Genomic DNA, 17,143 nt, shown 5'->3' with positions numbered 1-17,143 from the left:
GTGGCTGCTTTTTAATTTCTGACTTTAGCAGCCACAGTTTGACCGTCTAAATATAAAACAAACTGTATACGTTGGATTAGTTCGACTGTATACCCTACCTGTATTATCTAATTTACTCATATTTACTACCCATTATAATAATGTCATAATTTGACATAAAACAGAAAACCTAGTACTGCCTAAGACAGTCTCATATATTTCAAAACTTACCTGTTCAATAACCATGTCTGTCTTCCTCTTTTAATGTAAATTCCAAACTATTAATTCCACAAAAAACATCATAATCAGCTACAGTTTATTCACTCTGATCCACACAAATGAACTGCTTAGCTGTTCTCTATATTTACAGTCAGACTGTTTGTCCTTATTTTATCTAGGACACCAGATAAATCCAATCATCTGTCTTCCTTTATCAGTCCTTGCTTATCTTCAACATTACCTGAAAGTTTACATAAACTTCTCTCAAAATAATTCCACAAACAATTCCCAACCTATAGTTTGAAATTCAAATATTGAAATGTCAACTTGAATTGGAAAAGATTCAAATATTCAAATATTAGACTTGTAAGGCGTTGTGTTTATCTCGGTATGACACAGTCAATGTTATAAGAGTGGTAATAACATACATGAGTAAACATACAATCATTTTATTATATCAAACCCACCTACTGGCTATAAATAAATCTAAGTGTTTTGCCAGTACGCATTTTATGTATAGATCTATAAATTCCTAATCAATTTATCTCCCCTTTGTGTTCAATATCCACTGATTTACAATTTGAAATAAAGATTTATGACAGTTTTAACTTTGTACAAAGATAACAGAGACAAATTTAATACATCTTTACTACCCTTTATAACCTAGGAATGGCCATTATTTAAAGAACATAGTTACTATAAATTCTTGAGGAACTATTTTTTCCACTAAAGAAAAATCGGACTAATTTAGTATTCTACCATAAAATGATACCAGCAGCCTAAAAAATAACAAACCATAAGACACAACCTCAGAATGAGTATAAACTGACAAAATTGCTTTTCAAATTGATTAAACTGAAGTGTCAGTACACATTTTCGTTGATGAAGTTTGCACAACTGTACATTAATTACAACCACGATTTAAATGAGATAATAAAAACATCTACCAAAATACAGCTCTTCTTTATAATTACTGTGCTTCTTCAATTTAAAATTCTGCACACTGCTCACTTTATAACCCTTTCCAACATTAAATTACCTGAACATCTGTTTGTAATTATGATTTGAAATGCAAACTTATTATAATCACTCCCCTTTTCACAAAAATACCTTACATGTTATCCACTTTGCATTCCATCAAATAAATCATCCTTTCAACTTTCAACAGGAAGCAATCTACATTCTGAAAAGCAAAGAAAACTTTTGAAATTTATTAGTTTTAAACTTATCTAGAAAATATGAACTGTTAGCTCTGGGACTGTTTCCTGTATTTCTAACCACTGCTCAAACCTGCAACCTGAGGGATTGTGGTTCTCCTAGAATCAAAATGATCTCAGGGTTGGGAGAGAAACTCTCTACCTCCGACATCAGATAACCTTATATACATGCAGCATATTTTATCCTTTTTGTCAACTGCATTTATTTTCATCACCATTTTAAAAACTATTCAATTAATATTCTGATAAAAAATGCGATAATATCTGGACAACCATTACTTTTTTGCCCAGATTTTTTTCCGCACCTTAGTATAAGTCCGTAATATTCATAATGCATAGAGTAATAAACTAATAAATGGTTATTTTGCACAAACAGGTCCATAAAATGAATTATTATAGTTTCCTATAGTCCACGAACATTGACGTAGATAATGAAGTATTGGTAGTAGCATACATCACTGAAATATGACCATAGGCCATTAACGTACATCAGAACATGATAAATACTATACAAATGACACCTTTAAACGATCGAAAACAAAAAACAGCTGCGGGCAAAAATCATCAAATTTACTGTAATTCAAACTGTGCAGTAACTGATTAGTTAATTGAAAACTGCATTATGGTGCATGTAATATTGTAATTATAACATGGTATTATGAAATCATACACAATCTATGGTAGCCTTCTCTATAGATATGAATCAGTGACACACATACAGTGTCCTGTATCTAGCAATATGATCTTGATTTGCTAAACAAACAAAATGTTAAAGGGTTTTCAAAGACAATATTGAGAGATATATCAATATATCGGCAACTCATCAATCAGTCTAAAGATCTAATTGATAAGCGGGTACCTGTGGACCACCAGTAACGGACAAATACATAAGTGGTCTGTATCAAGTTTCTGTACAAGTGCAAAACCATTATCAAGAATTGAACTTTCGCTAATGAAATATAAACATATTAGTTCAGCTTATTTCACATTAAAAGGGAAAAGAAAAAAATGTCGGCAAATTAAAAACTGCTTACAAAAAATTTGATAGATACAAAGTCTATGTAAATTCCTTTAATAAGTCAGAATTGGATGAAACGTACCCCTGCCACACAGTGGTCGAAGCTTGGAGGCACCTTGGATGTTAGTTATGGTCAGATATATACCAGTAACTTTTACAAACATGGATAAGCTCTTTGTAGGATCCCTGTAGTTTGAGTAGTGAAGAGGGACTAGTGCCTCAGTTATCAAGGAAATAAAACATTCATTGTAACATAACTATATATAACACATATACCTTTAAAGGTGGTCTGAATCACATTTGAGCACTTTCAGTTTCCACATATTCTGTTAGAGATTTATTTAAGGAACAAAATGACCCATTACATAGACTTAGATCTCTTTTGGAAATGTATATTTTATTACTTATGAAATTTTGATATTACCTCCCTTTAATGTGAAAGTATTTAAAAAATGGTCTATTTCTTTTGACTTCGATATAATGTTTCCAGCTGATAAATATTGGGATATTTCAACTACCTGAAACAAAAGACAAGTTTCAAAACAACATGAAGCTTCGGAATTCATCTAACTTAAATCTATTTTGGTTGAGCAACCAAGATGGACAAAGGGAGGTAATAATAACTTTATAAACTTGCATTTCTAATTAATTTTATCAAAATATGTACTTGTCAATGCAAATCTTTAACAACTTTTTAATACAATAGATGAAAATCTGACCTGTATTTAAAGAACTCTGTGAACACAAAGTAAGTGCAAATGATCTGAGCTGATTAAGTTTTGAACAAATCCATTTGCTGACCAAAATCTGATTAATTAACCACCTTTTGAGCACTTCTCTAGATTTCTGTCCTCGTATTTTAATTTCATTTGAAATAAACTGAATTTTGGAAGACTTACTTTAGAAGTAACATTTAAACATAACTTGATAACACTATTCCTGATTATAGTTCTTGTATTTTAACTTCATTCGAAATAAACTGAAAATCACTATTTCCTAAAACAGTTTTGTATACATGAGTCATCAAAGTTACAAACATTTACTCTCTTCAGAACCTCTTAATGTTTAGGAAGGATTAAGAGAGAGATTAAACTATTAAAAGTTTATCAATTACATGTTGTCAAAACTAATCAAACAGTTTAGGGATTACAAACATCTATGTAACAGCAATTTAAGATAATCCTCTTCTAACCGTCTCTGATGTAATGATTAACTATAAATAATCCGGGATTATCTGTCCGCCTGAACTTTCTAAAAGGCACAACCTGCATGGGGTCCAAGGATCAAACTGATTGCCTGCTAGCCGACAGATCTTAAAACTGCCCTGTTAGACCAGAAGCCATTACAAATCCAAGCCCGTAAAAGCATTTAAGATTGTCTGATAATAATTTGAATTAATATCTGTTTTTCTTTAATTGTTTGATCTGAGGTTAGCTTAAAATAATTAGGACCACATAATAGTGTAGAACAATTACTTATTAAGCTGCCCTCTTTAAATTTAGTTACAACAATTCAAAACAGTTTCAGTAAATAACATTTCAAAAATTTCAAATAAAAATACATAGATATTCGTACATCTTTGCTTGCAGTTTTACAAGCAAAAAACCAGCAGTACACCTCAAGGATATGAGAGATTTTTTTCTAATGGACTATTCTGTCCAAGTCTAACTGACGCATTATTTATAAAATAACAACTAAAGCCCATGTGATTAACAGGATTACTGTCTGATCCCTTTCAAGTACATAAGAAATGACCAAAGAAAAACACACTGACCACATATCAGCACTAATGTTGCAAAAAACTGACAATAACAGCCAAATCTAGCCACTTTACATATCTATAAATCCACACTTACTGGTTTACAAATTATTTATTAGCTTACCTTCTGATAACTATTTTTATCTATCAAGAATTATGAAAGTGACCTATTCAGTGACATACCAACATACCGTGTGACCAGCTATGTGTGACAATAATGTGGTGGTGTAATTCATACTACATAAACAATATAACTGTACTCCGGGCCACTAAAGACACCAACTGGTTGCACATTATTTAACTGTTTAAAACATAATGACACAGAAGTTATTATGCAACATACAATTTAGATTTTTAAAAGATCAAGACACAAGATGATCTGCTAGAGATATACTTCCTAATTTTTGGAAGGGACCTGATATGCGACTGCAAAGAACCAAACAAATATCAGAGATCTCTTTTGTAGTTGCATTTAAGGACCAACATAACATATCTGCTGGGGAAATACTCAGAGACTGCACAGGCCCAACTTTAGATGACTACCAAGGAACTGCTATGAGACTGCAAAGGCCAACTTTAGATGACTACCAAGGAACTGCTATGAGACTGCAAAGGCCCAACTTAAAATGTCTACCTAGTAACTGCAATGCGGCTGCAAAGGCCAACTTTAAATGTCTACCAAGGAACTGCTATGAGACTGCAAAGGCCAACTTTAAATGTCTACCAAGGAACTGCTATGAGACTGCAAAGGCCCAGCTTTAGATGACTACCAAGGAACTGCTTTAAGACTGCAAAGGCCAACTTTAAATATCTACCAAGGAACTGCTTTGAGACCGCAAAGGTCCAACTTTAAACGTCTAACAAGGAACTGATTTGACAGTGAAAAGAACCAACTTTAAAATGCAACGGATAAATTTTAAATGACTACCAGGGATCTCTTTTGTGACTGCAACAGGGGTCAGCCTGGATTTCTGGAATAGGGGGAAATTCTGCCAGTTCAGGTCTATTTTTCCGGAGAAGTTAGTAGCCTGAGCATAAGTTTCTGTATAAGTTATATGTAAAACCACTTCTCCCTCAGCTGAAAACAGGGTGAAGTTTGGAAACTCAAAAAGTCAGGAATTATGGTGTTGTTCATCATTTGTTTTAAATCTGGAGTGTCTGTGCTAGTGCTACACATGGCCTTCGATGTGCCGGTAGGTAATGAAGTAGGTACATAATAAAAAAAAAAATTCTACTTTTGTTCAATACAGTGAAAAGAACGAAGCCCGACTTGTAAGACGTGCACGGGGATGCAGTTAAAAGTATTTGGAAATATTGTTCAGATATAAAGTTTTCAAACCATTTGTTATCAGTTGTTTAGTTCAGCATGTTATATCTAGAGCCCAAAGCTGAGGCCAACTACTACCTTAAAAAAATATTTGTTCACAGATCCTGACCGACCTATCACATTGTCTCGGCCCAAATCTTTTTGAACGTAACTTTTTTAGTACAGCAGTCAGATATTCTATCAAAACGCATTTTGTCAATTTAAAAATTGTTTAGCTTTTCAAATAAGTAGTGTTGATATGAAAATAATTTCTAACAAAATCTGTCCTTTTGTAACCCCAATTTTGCCTGTTTGTACACATGACGCCAGGATATATTAATTGGCTGTAAATTGATTGAACGAAAGAAACTGAAAAAAACAGACCTCCCCAACTCTAAATTTCTAGTTCAGTCAAAGCACAACAAACCACTTTTAAGGGTGGCCATATTGGGATCATTCTTTGACCGTCTGTTATCATTTTTGCCTGAAATGAATCTCTACCACAAAAACTTAAGCTAGCCTGATCTGTTAAGAAATTATTCCAAAGGGATTTGAGCAATGTCAAAGCATCTGTCTGCCCAACTCCCTTTGGTCTCACTGGTCAAGTGGTTTATTACTTCCCCTCACCTCTATGGGTTGGAGTTCCACTAGGGGCACAAATTTGTTCATGTGTCAAAGCCATCTAACTGTGTTTCAGAAGAAATGTTATTCCACATATGTGCCTGTTTTGTCTTAAATATTCCTCATCATGTGCCGTTAAATAGGCACGCCTTCAGATTAATGTAGAAAAATCAAAATTAAAAATAAGACACTCATCCCTTAGTACCGGTAATTATAATTAAAAAATATAAAAAAAAGTGATTCAGTGAGTTTTGGCAAGAATTTATTTGCAAAATCATTCATGTAGTCTTTAAAACATAGAAAAGCTATATACTGTGATACCCACACTGTAAATGTTTGATTTCTGTGTTATTTCTAAAGAAATGTTAACTTTATGTATAATCATAACCGCCTCCTCAAAGGTCCAAGCTGGGGGAAAAAAATAAAAAAAGCCCGCTCGCTCCATGTAAAATCTACCCGCCTCTGAAAAAATCAAAATTGAGAAAAAAAAAATAAAATAAAAATTTCGCTCGCCCGCTCCTATTTTTTTTGAAAATTTTCCGAAGAACTATTAATCAATTTGGTATGGCCCAAAGGATCAACTTTTAGTCACTACTAGGGACATGCTTTCAGTGACTAACAGGGATCAACTTTTAGTAACTACCACAGACTTACTTTGCTACTGCCAAGGACCAACTTTTAGTGATTACCAGGAATGGCGATGGTCAAACACCTAAGGTCCACCAGTCTGAAGTCCTGTTGGTCTGAAAGCCTGCCATTCTGAAAGTCAAATGTTAACTGCAGATCAGCTTGATCATCCATCTAAAGCCTAACTACTCTGAAAGATAACATTTCACAGTAGATTCAGTTGTCCAAAGTTCCACTAGCCCAAAAGGCAATAATAAAAACCGAAACATGACATTACTCTATAGCTAGTAAAACTTGAAGCAGACAAAAAAAAACACAGAAAACTTTTTGCAAATGTTCATTAACAGATGTCTAAGCCAGACAGACAGGTAAAAAATTAAAATTAGACCTGTAGAAGAACTTGTGTTAATAACTCAAAAATGCCGAAAGTTTATAACAAAGGAGGACGGAAGCAAAATTTAAGGAAAAAGCAATTTTTTTGGGGGGGGGGTTGGGGATTGTGGGAGGGGAAGGGGGGTGGGGGGTATGTGTGCACGTTGGTGGTGACATGATAGGAACAGATAGGAGGGGGGGGGGGGAAGCAAATGACCTTAAACTTTGACCTACCATCCTGGTTCATGCACGCTGCACATCATCTCACCACCACCTACCTACTTCCCAAGTTTGAAGTCATTGATACCTTGCATGGTTATTTAGTTATGCTTCGGACACAAAATATGATGGACAATTTTGACTTAGCTCAATATGTGACATTGACCTTTGGCCTACAGAGCCAGTTCAAGCGCTCTGCACATCGTCTCATTCAATCTACCTTTATGCCAAGTTTAAAGTCAACACATTTAATGGATATGAAGTTATACTCCAGACACAAATTATGACGGACAGAAGGACTGGGATGCATGCACAATTACATAATACGTCCCGTTTTTCCAAATCAGACGTATGACAATAGAGATGGATCAACCACTTTCCAAGAAGACCTCCAACAAACATCACAAGATACATTCTGGACTGGACTGACCTCAAGGCAAGAGCTAGTAATGACAACAAGTGAAGACCCAAGCGCCAAACTCAGGACAAGGAGAATTAAGTAAAAGAAAGTCGTAAACTGCTAAAGGCACAAAAGGATTGTCTGCTTTATTACATGTAAGAGGTACTCATGTAATTTATTTATAAAGTAAATCAATGACAATTTGGGTAATTACAATTATATTTATCATTTTACAAAACAAGACTTAGTAAAAACGTTGAACAAAATCTCGCTATAATGACCCCAATCTGACAATATAATTATGTAACTGGTGCTAGACAAGTAATTTAAAATAAAAAAAAATTAGCTGTTTATTATATCAAATGGCAATCAACACAGAAAAAAAAATCTTTGTCCTACTTATTCCTGCCAATAAACTGTGAAAAACTACATTTTTTATAATCATGAGATCCAGTATTTGACCCGGATCTCCCTCGAAGACAGGAAAAGTTGGAGGAATTAAAGAAATTAAGCAATTTCAAAACCTTCCTTAGATAAATAATCATGTACTCTCTTGTCGCTAATCATTAGTCTAATGAGATATCATTACAGGCCATTTAAGTGATCATTTAGTTGCCGTGACTATATAAGTAGTTCATGATACTATAAGTAAATATGACTGCCAGATTTACGTCAATGATGGACTCTGGTCAACAAATTAACGACTAAACTTACAAAGTTGAACAAATTAATAAAGAATTATTGTAAACATTTTAAGATTTCACATTACTAACAATAAATAAAAGGTGCAGTTAAATCCATAAAGCTTAAATGTGCTATAAATAATATTATATATTTCAGTGAAATGTCTTATAAACATTCACCATTTTATTAAATTAAAATAACCCATGGTTACTTTTTTTATCAAGCTACAAATCCTGGAGATACTGGAAAACCGGAATCTTCAGATTCAACAAAAGTAGTAGCTAACATTTGAGCCGCTATGAGAGAACCAACATAGTACATTTGCGTCCAGCATGGATCCAGACCAGCCTGCGCATCCGGGTAGTCTTTTCAGGATCCATGCTGTTTGGTAATGGTTTCTCTAATTGCAATAGGCCTTGAAAGCAAACAGCATGGATCCTGACCAGTCTGGTCAGGATCCATGCTGTTTGCTAACAGTTTCTCTAATTGCAATAGGCTTTGAAACGAACAGCATGGATCCTGACCAGACTGCGTGGATGCACAGGCTGGTCTGGATCCATGCTGGTCGCAAACGCACTATGTTGGTTTTCTCATGGCGCGGCTCATTTAAGGTAGTGGGCCTGTAATGACACTCAACAATTTCTATGTGATTTGGTCTTCTCATTATAGTCAATTTGACATTTTTCGGACATAATGTAGCTCAACCAGCATATGGCTTGTTGTAACAAGAGGGCCATGATGGCCCTATACGAGGTTTGTCCCAGAAAATCGTGAACTTTTTTTATCATTTCAAAAAAAAACGCAACATATTTACACACCACACATTGCTGTTAATGATAATCCTGTGAAATGTATATCGGGTAAGTTATATGAATTTAAAATGAAGCCACTCTTTTAGTAGTGGGAAATTTGAGCGTGCGCCGACTAGCACTGACTGCCGTCCATTATTTAAACAAGAGGGCCATGAAGGCCCTGTATCGCTCACCTGACCTATTGACCTAAAGATCATCAAGATTAACATTCTGACCAAGTTTCATAAAGATATGGTCATAAATGTGATCTCTAAAGTGTTAACTAGCTTTTCCTTTGATTTGACGTGGTGCCCTAGTTTTTGACCCCACATGACCCAGATTTGAACTTTACCTAAAGACCATCAAGATTAACATTCTGACCAAGTTTCATGAAGATACATAAATGTGGCATCTAGAGTGTTAACAAGCTTTTTTTTTATTTGACCTAGTGACCTAGTTTTTGAGCCCACCTGACCTAGATTTGAACTTGACCTATAGAGCATCAAGATCAACATTCTGACCAAGTTTCATTAAGATATGGTCATAAATGTGGCCTCTACAGTGTTAACTAGCTTTTCCTTTGATTTGACCTGGTGACCTAGTTTTTGATTCTACATGATCCAGATTCAAACTGGACCTTAAGACCATCAAGATTAATATTCTGTCTGACCAAGATTCATGAAGATATAGTCATTAATGTGGCCTCTAAAGTGTGAAAAAGCTTTTCCTTTGATTTGACCTGGTGACCTAGTTTTTGACCCCAGATAACCCAATATTCAACTCGTCCAAGATTTTATTGAGGATAACATTTTGACAAAGTTTCATTAAGATTGGGCCAAAATTGTGACCTCTAGAGTGTTAACAAGCTTTTCCTTTGATTTGACCCGGTGACCTAGTTTTTGATCCCAGATGACCCAATATCGAATTCGTCCAAGATTTTATTGAAGGTAACATTCTGACCAAGATTCAAAAAGATTGGGCCAAAACTGTCACCTCTAGAATGTTAACAAGCTTTTCCTTTGATTTGACCTGGTGACCTAGTTTTTGACCTCAGATGACCCGGACGACGGACACAGGGGGATCACAAAAGCTCACCTTTACTTCGTGCTCAGGTGACCTAAAAATTCTCAAATAATATGACAGATGTTAAATTTTAAACTCTATAGTCCTGTAGAGTATACAATGAAATAACATCAGTTATAATAATTATTTGATGCGTCGTTTATTTTTGAAATGATAAAAAAAAGTTCGCGATTTTCTGGGACAACCCTCGTATATCGCTCACCAGAGTTGATCCGGCCTACTGAACAAATTTTGACCCCACATGACCAAGAGTTGAACTTAACCTAAAAATCATCAAGACAAACATTCTGATTAAATTTCATAAAGATTTGGTTACAACTGTGGCCTCTAGAGTGTTCACAAGCTTTTCCCTTGATTTGACCGGGTGACCTAGTTTTTGACCCACAATGACCCAGACTTAAACTTGACCTACAGATTATCAAAACAAACATTCTGACTAATTTTCATGAGTTTCAAACTTAAGTTGTGGTCTCTAGAGTGTTGAAAACATTTTCCTTTGATCTGGCCTAGTGAGCTAGTTTATGACCCCACATGACCCAGATTCAAACTTGACCTAGTAATGATTAAGACAAACATTCTGACTCAGTTTCATAAAGATTGAGTTACAACTGTGGCCTCTAAAGTAGTGTCCACAAGATTTTCCTTTGACTTGTCCAGGTGACCTAGTTTTTGACCCAACATGACCTAGATTCAAACTTGACCTAGAAATCATCAAGCCAAACTTTCTGACTAAGTTACATAAATATTGGGACACAACTGTGGCCTCTAGAGTGTTCACAAGCTTTTCCTTTGATTTGACCAGGTGACCTAGTTTTTTATCCAACATAACACAGTTTCGAACTTGACCTAGAAATCATCAAGACTAACATTCTGACCAAGTTTCATAAAGATTGGGTCAAAAATGTGGTCTCTAAGAGTGTTTACAAGCTTTTCCTTTGATGTGACCTACTGACCTAGTTTTTGAATCCACATTACCCAGTTTCACAACAGACCTAGAGATCATCAAGACTAACATTCTGACCAAGTTTCATAAAAATTGAGTCAAAAATGTGATCTCTAGAGTGTTCACGATCTTTTCCTTTGATCTGACCTACTGATCTAGTATTTGACCCCACATGACCCAGTTTCGAACTTGACCTAGAGATCATCAAGACTAACATTCTGACCAAGCTTCATAAAGATTGGGTCACAAATGTGGCCTCTAGAGTGTTAACAAGACAAATGTTGACTCACGACAGACGCCGGACACCAACAGACGCCGGACAATGACCGTTCACAATAGCTCACCTTGAGCACTTTGTGCTCTGGTGAGCTAAAAACCAGAGAATGCCGAAATCACACAGGAAGAATACAAAATTTGCCAACTGTCACTACTGGTCAACTACCTTAAAACAATCAGCAAGAACATGTACTATTTTTGAAATCGGGCTTGGAAAATCTCCCAATAAGGCTAAGTAGCACCACTCCACATACATGACACTGACTGAGGAGAAATGCCCACACAAACAGACAACATTTTATAGCTGTTGAGGAATGCAGCTACTATAGTGCCATCTATGTTTTTTCCCCATATCCAGGAAAGGTAGTTTTCCCCATATCCAGGAATAGTTTTTTTCTCCATATCTGGGAAAAGTAGCCTCACCATGTGTATATTTCACTGACTGGGGAGAACTGCCCACACAAAACAGACAACATTTCACAGCTGTAACCGGTATATGAGAACTACAGTCCCTTCCTAATGTCATCTATCTATTTTTTTCCTGCCTCCAATGTAAACAAGAAAAGCTGTTTTTGTTTGAAGAAATTGAAATTCTATCACTGTTTTGTCTGTATATCATTGATCCTGACCTAACATAATTGATTATAGTTACCCGTGCACAATAGAACAATTGATTAACATTATAAACACATTTTCCACATCACTTTGTCCCATAGAAATGCAGCAATTAGCGGAATATAGACATCATCTAGGAAAATGGCTAATAACTTATTTATGGTTGTATTTAACAAACAATATGACGTTGTAAATCTTTAATACAAAGTTTGGCTGCAGACAAATATTCTCTATCCAATTGCATAGTATACATACTGAAAACTTAGCGGACCCACCTGAGTGAATACCTACTGAAATAGCTACCAGGGACACTCTTTCTAACCCAGGAGGAGTCCCCACAGTTGATACTGAGGACAACCTTAAATAATATTATTAGAACATTAAAAATTTTACAGACTGGAGAAACTTTATATTTTAATACTTTTTTATCAGAACATTTACCAACTGGAGAAACTTTATATCTTATGAGAACATTTACCTACTGGGAACCCATCCTCTCTTAAGAGAATATTTTTCTACTGGGGACACTCTTTATATTTTACCAACTGGGACACTCTATATCCTAAGAGTACAGTTACCTACTGGGGACACTCTTTATATCTTATATGAGAACATTTACCTATTGCGGACACTATATCTCATGAGTAAAGTTACCGTATCTACTGGGGACACTTTATATCTTGTGATTTATCTTTTGTGAAACTCTATATCTTACGAGAACAGCTATCTATTGGGGTCATTCTATAGAACGTTTTCTACAGAGAACATTCTTTATATCTTATGAGAACATTTATCTACTGGGGTCACTCCTTTCTGTCTTCAGAAACATCTACCTGCTGGGGACACTTCTTTTACCTCATGGGAACATTTACCTACTAAGGACACTTTAAATCTTATGAGAACATCTACCTCCTGGGGATACTGTATTCACAGAATCTGACAGAAGACAACAATAAATCTGAACTGATTTCATTTTTGTGCTTTTTCCGCCAACTGACTTTATTATGGATTACATTTCTGAATGAAACCAGGCATGAAACATAATTAACTAAAACTTTGTACTTAATAATGTTACAAGATGATTTCCCAATCCAGTCCTAAAACCAGTCAAAATATCAAATTGACATTCTCCGTGGGAAATAGGAAATTGCAGTCTGAACTCAAAGTGTAATTTTCTGGAGTTCTGGCAACATTTGATGGATATTTTTTTGTTTCACATGTTTCGTTTGATGCAAGACTGCATCAGCATTTCATTTTTTGCTTTTCTGCATGTAACATAACGCAATAATTCACATGGACAGCTGATTCTATCAAATGACTGAATTAAGCTTTGAGACAGGGCCAGCTGATCTATATTGAAAACCAAGCTCTTTTTTACCATTGCTAACAGTTGATAACTAAGCTCTCTTTTACATGACTAACAGTTGACAACCAAGCTCTTTTTTTTCATTGCTAAGCGAATAACCAAGCTTAACAAAGCTCTTTTTAAACTGCTAACAGTTGATAACCAAACTCTTTTATACATTGCTATATGAAGTATGAAGAGCTGTCCTACTCGACCCGGCGTACGCGTCTTTCCGTGTCCGCTGCACTTTGCTTAAAGTTTTCATGCACTTTCTCTTTATCTCTGCAATGACTTGATGGATTAAAATAGTTATTCCTCATCATCACCCACATCATATGGCACAAGGGCCATAACTCTCGCACCAATACTTCATTAATTATCTCCCCTTTTTTACTTAAAATTCAGGTTAAAGTTTAGATGCGCTTTCGCTCTATCTCAGTTATTACTAAATGGGTTTGACTCAAACTTATAATAGTGGTTCCACATCATCACCCACATCATCTGACACAAGGGCCATAACTCTTGCACCAATATTTCATGAATTATCCCCCCCTCCCCTTTTTACTTACAACTTAAGGTTAAAGTTTCCTTGCAGTTTTACTCTATCTCAGTTATTTCTAAATGGATTTTATTCAAACTTAAAATAGTTGTTCCGCATTATCACTCACATCATAAGGCACAATGAAGGATAAGAACTCTTGCACCAGTATGTCATGAATTATGCCCCTTTTTACTTAGAATTTCAGGTTGAATTGTGGTGCACTTTCACTCTATCTCAGTTATTACTAAATGGATTTGATTCAAACTGAAAGTACTTGTTCCACATTTCCACCCACATCATATGACACAAGGTTCATAACTTTGGCACCAATATTTCATGAATTATGCCCCCTTTTACATAGAATTTAAGGCTGATGTTTTGGTGCACTTTCACTCTTTCTCAGTTATTACAGAGAGGATTTGATTCAAATTTAAAATAGTTGTTCCATATCACCACCCACACCATTAGACTCAAGCGCCATCACTCTTGCACCAATTTTTCATGAATTATGTCCCTTTTTTGTTTAGAATTTCCATTAAATTTTAATGCTTAAGTTTCACCATGTCCCTTTTATACTTATTTAATGTTTGATACACTTATCTTTATCTCACGTATTACTTAATACTTTTGACAAAGACTCAAGCTATTGTCCAATACATTCATCCACATTGGAGTCATTAAACACTACAGTGACAGCTCTGGCTTCCTCATATGTGCCAGTTTCACTATCCAGCATCGAAAAAGTTGGGCGCGCTGTCTCCTGTGTCCTCTTGTTTTCAATGCTAACAGTTGATAATACCAAGCTCTTTTTTACATTGCTAACAGCTGAGACCTAATTAGCTCTTTTTACATCACTTAAACAGATGATAACAAAGCTATTTTACAACGCTAATAGTTGATAACCAAATTCATTTTTCTACATTGCTAACAGTTGATAATCAAACTCTTCTTTTACATTGCTGACAGTTGATAACCAAGCTCTTTTTTACATTGCTAAGAGTTGATAACAAAGCTATTTTACATTGCTAATAGTTGATAACCAGGCCCTTTTTACACTGCTAACAGATGATTACAAGCTCTTTTTTACATTGCTAACAACTGACAACCAACCTCTTTTTACACTGCTAACAGCTGATAACCAAGCTCTTTTATACATTGCTAAGAGTTGATAACAAAGCTATTTTTACATCGCTAACAGTTGATAACCAAACTCTTTTTTTACATTGCTAACAAATGATAACCAAGCTCTTTTTTACATTGCTAAGAGTTGGTAACAAAGTTTTTTTTTACATCACTAACAGTTGATAACCAGGCTCTTTTTACACTGCTAACAGTAATGATAACCAAACTCATTTTTTACATCGCTAACTGTTGAAAACCAAGCTCTTTTCTACAATGCTAAGAGTTGATAACAAAGCTATTTTTACATTGCTAATAGTTGAAAACCAGACTCTTTTTTTCTACATCGCTAACAGTTGATAATCAAACTCTTTTTTTTACACTGCTAACAGCTGATAACCAAGCTCTTTTTACTTTGCTAAGAGTTGATTATAAAGCTATTTTAACATCACTAATAGTTGATAACCAGGCTCTTTTTACACTGCTAACAGTAATGACAACCAAACTCATTTTTTTACATTGCTAACTGTTGAAAACCAAGCTCTCATTTACATTGCTATTTTGACATTGCTTACAATCGATAACCAAGCTCTTATTTATCTCACATAACAGCTGATAACAAAGTCAAGAAACCTCTTTTCTGCATGCTAACAGTTGTAACATTTACATGCCTTAGAGCTTTTTTTGTTTAAAACATTCAAACAAGAAAATTTCCTGCAATCTTAACATTTGCAAATAATTTGAAAAACACCTGAAAGTAATAAATAAGAGAAGAAGAAAATAACAAGATAATATGCATAAAGATGTGATCCAGTTAATTCTAGATAATTGGAGGTTTCCATGAAAAAGCCATGCTTCTTTAGAAACCCTGACAAAAAATTCTTCCCATGCAGATTTCACCACAAGTTGCTAAATCAATTAGCATCTTTTTGTGTTGATCAAGCATAAAAAGGGTTAGCTGATGACTGTAAAAACAAGAATATGTCAACAGCCCCTGTTTTACCACCAAATGGTTTAGAAAAATCCCTTTACTGTCTATCTTACTGCTCTATCTCTAAGTATCTTTGACTTCAATAGGTGTGAAGCCATCTGGAGAAACACTTTTTACATGCCTAATAAACAAGAAAAAAAGCGCACTTATACATTATCTGTTAAACATCTCTTTGCCAATTATTTCACAATTATTCTGTTTTCCAAATGCTTCTAAAATCAGTTTTTAGTGGAATAAGCAGAATTCCATTCTGTACAGGTATTAGAATATAATTAGTATTACATAAATATAAATACAGTTTATTTCTTCCATTCCAGTTTCATTAAATTTTGGATAAACAAGTACATAATTCATATAATTACTATTTTCTCAGAACAAGAAGGTCTACTGACCCTTTATCTCTCACCTAACTCTCACCGAACTACTGTAAAATCAATAATATTTGTGGGGGACTAATTTTTGTGGATTTTGTGTTTGATATAATCCATGAAATTTGATCAGAACGAACAAGTAAAAACCCATTCATTTTATGTTCAAAATGTATCTGTTTAATAGACTTACAGTTAAGGCATTCACCTGGCTCCCTAGCTGCATAGTTGTTGTTTTTTTTAAATACTGCAAACCTTTTATTAGTAAATTTTAAGCCTCTAAATTAGCACATTTTATCTGATGGTTAAACCATACATATGTTAGGAGCCAGGGGCAATTAAAATGTTAATACAGAAAGAACCTGCTGGAGTTACTTCCACTGTAAATGAAGAAAATTCATATAATTATGATTAATATGACAGAGGGAGCCAGTCTAGGGCCTCAGTGGCAGAGCTACCAGTCTAGGGCCTCAGTGGCAGAGCTACCAGTCTAGGGCCTCAGTGGCAGAGCTACCAGTCTACTAGGCCTCAGTGGCAGAGCTACTTTGAATCATTTTCTGTGTGTTCTTGCCAGGGGTGTAGAATGTAAGGATGCCATCCAGCTGGAAGGTTGGTGGTTCAACCAAGGATCCTGCCCATGCTTACCATGC

The 17,143-nt window shown here is 35.1% G+C and overlaps 1 protein-coding gene across 3 annotated transcripts in view; it reads right to left on the bottom strand.

The window, feature by feature from the left end:
- The window catches only part of LOC123548347 (breast cancer anti-estrogen resistance protein 1-like), a 73,594-nt gene that overhangs the window by 46,017 nt on the left and 10,434 nt on the right, over positions 1 to 17,143 (bottom strand). The window contains exons 3-4 of one of the 3 annotated variants that reach the window (XM_045335539.2): positions 1,309 to 1,381; positions 211 to 439 (exon numbers count right to left, since the gene is read on the bottom strand). In XM_045335539.2, coding sequence (XP_045191474.2) covers positions 211 to 225 — 15 coding nt within the window. In that variant the 5' untranslated portion in view covers positions 226 to 439; positions 1,309 to 1,381. Of the gene's footprint in view, positions 1 to 210; positions 612 to 1,308; positions 1,382 to 17,143 lie in introns of those variants that run through there. The other 2 variants (XM_045335538.2, XM_045335542.2) reach the window with 2 other exon arrangements.

The sequence above is a fragment of the Mercenaria mercenaria genome, chromosome 6 (genome assembly GCF_021730395.1).
Source record: "Mercenaria mercenaria strain notata chromosome 6, MADL_Memer_1, whole genome shotgun sequence".
NCBI lineage: Eukaryota > Metazoa > Mollusca > Bivalvia > Venerida > Veneridae > Mercenaria > Mercenaria mercenaria.
Note: the sequence above shows the minus strand (reverse complement) of the source record. Positions and strands in the feature narration are given on the sequence as shown.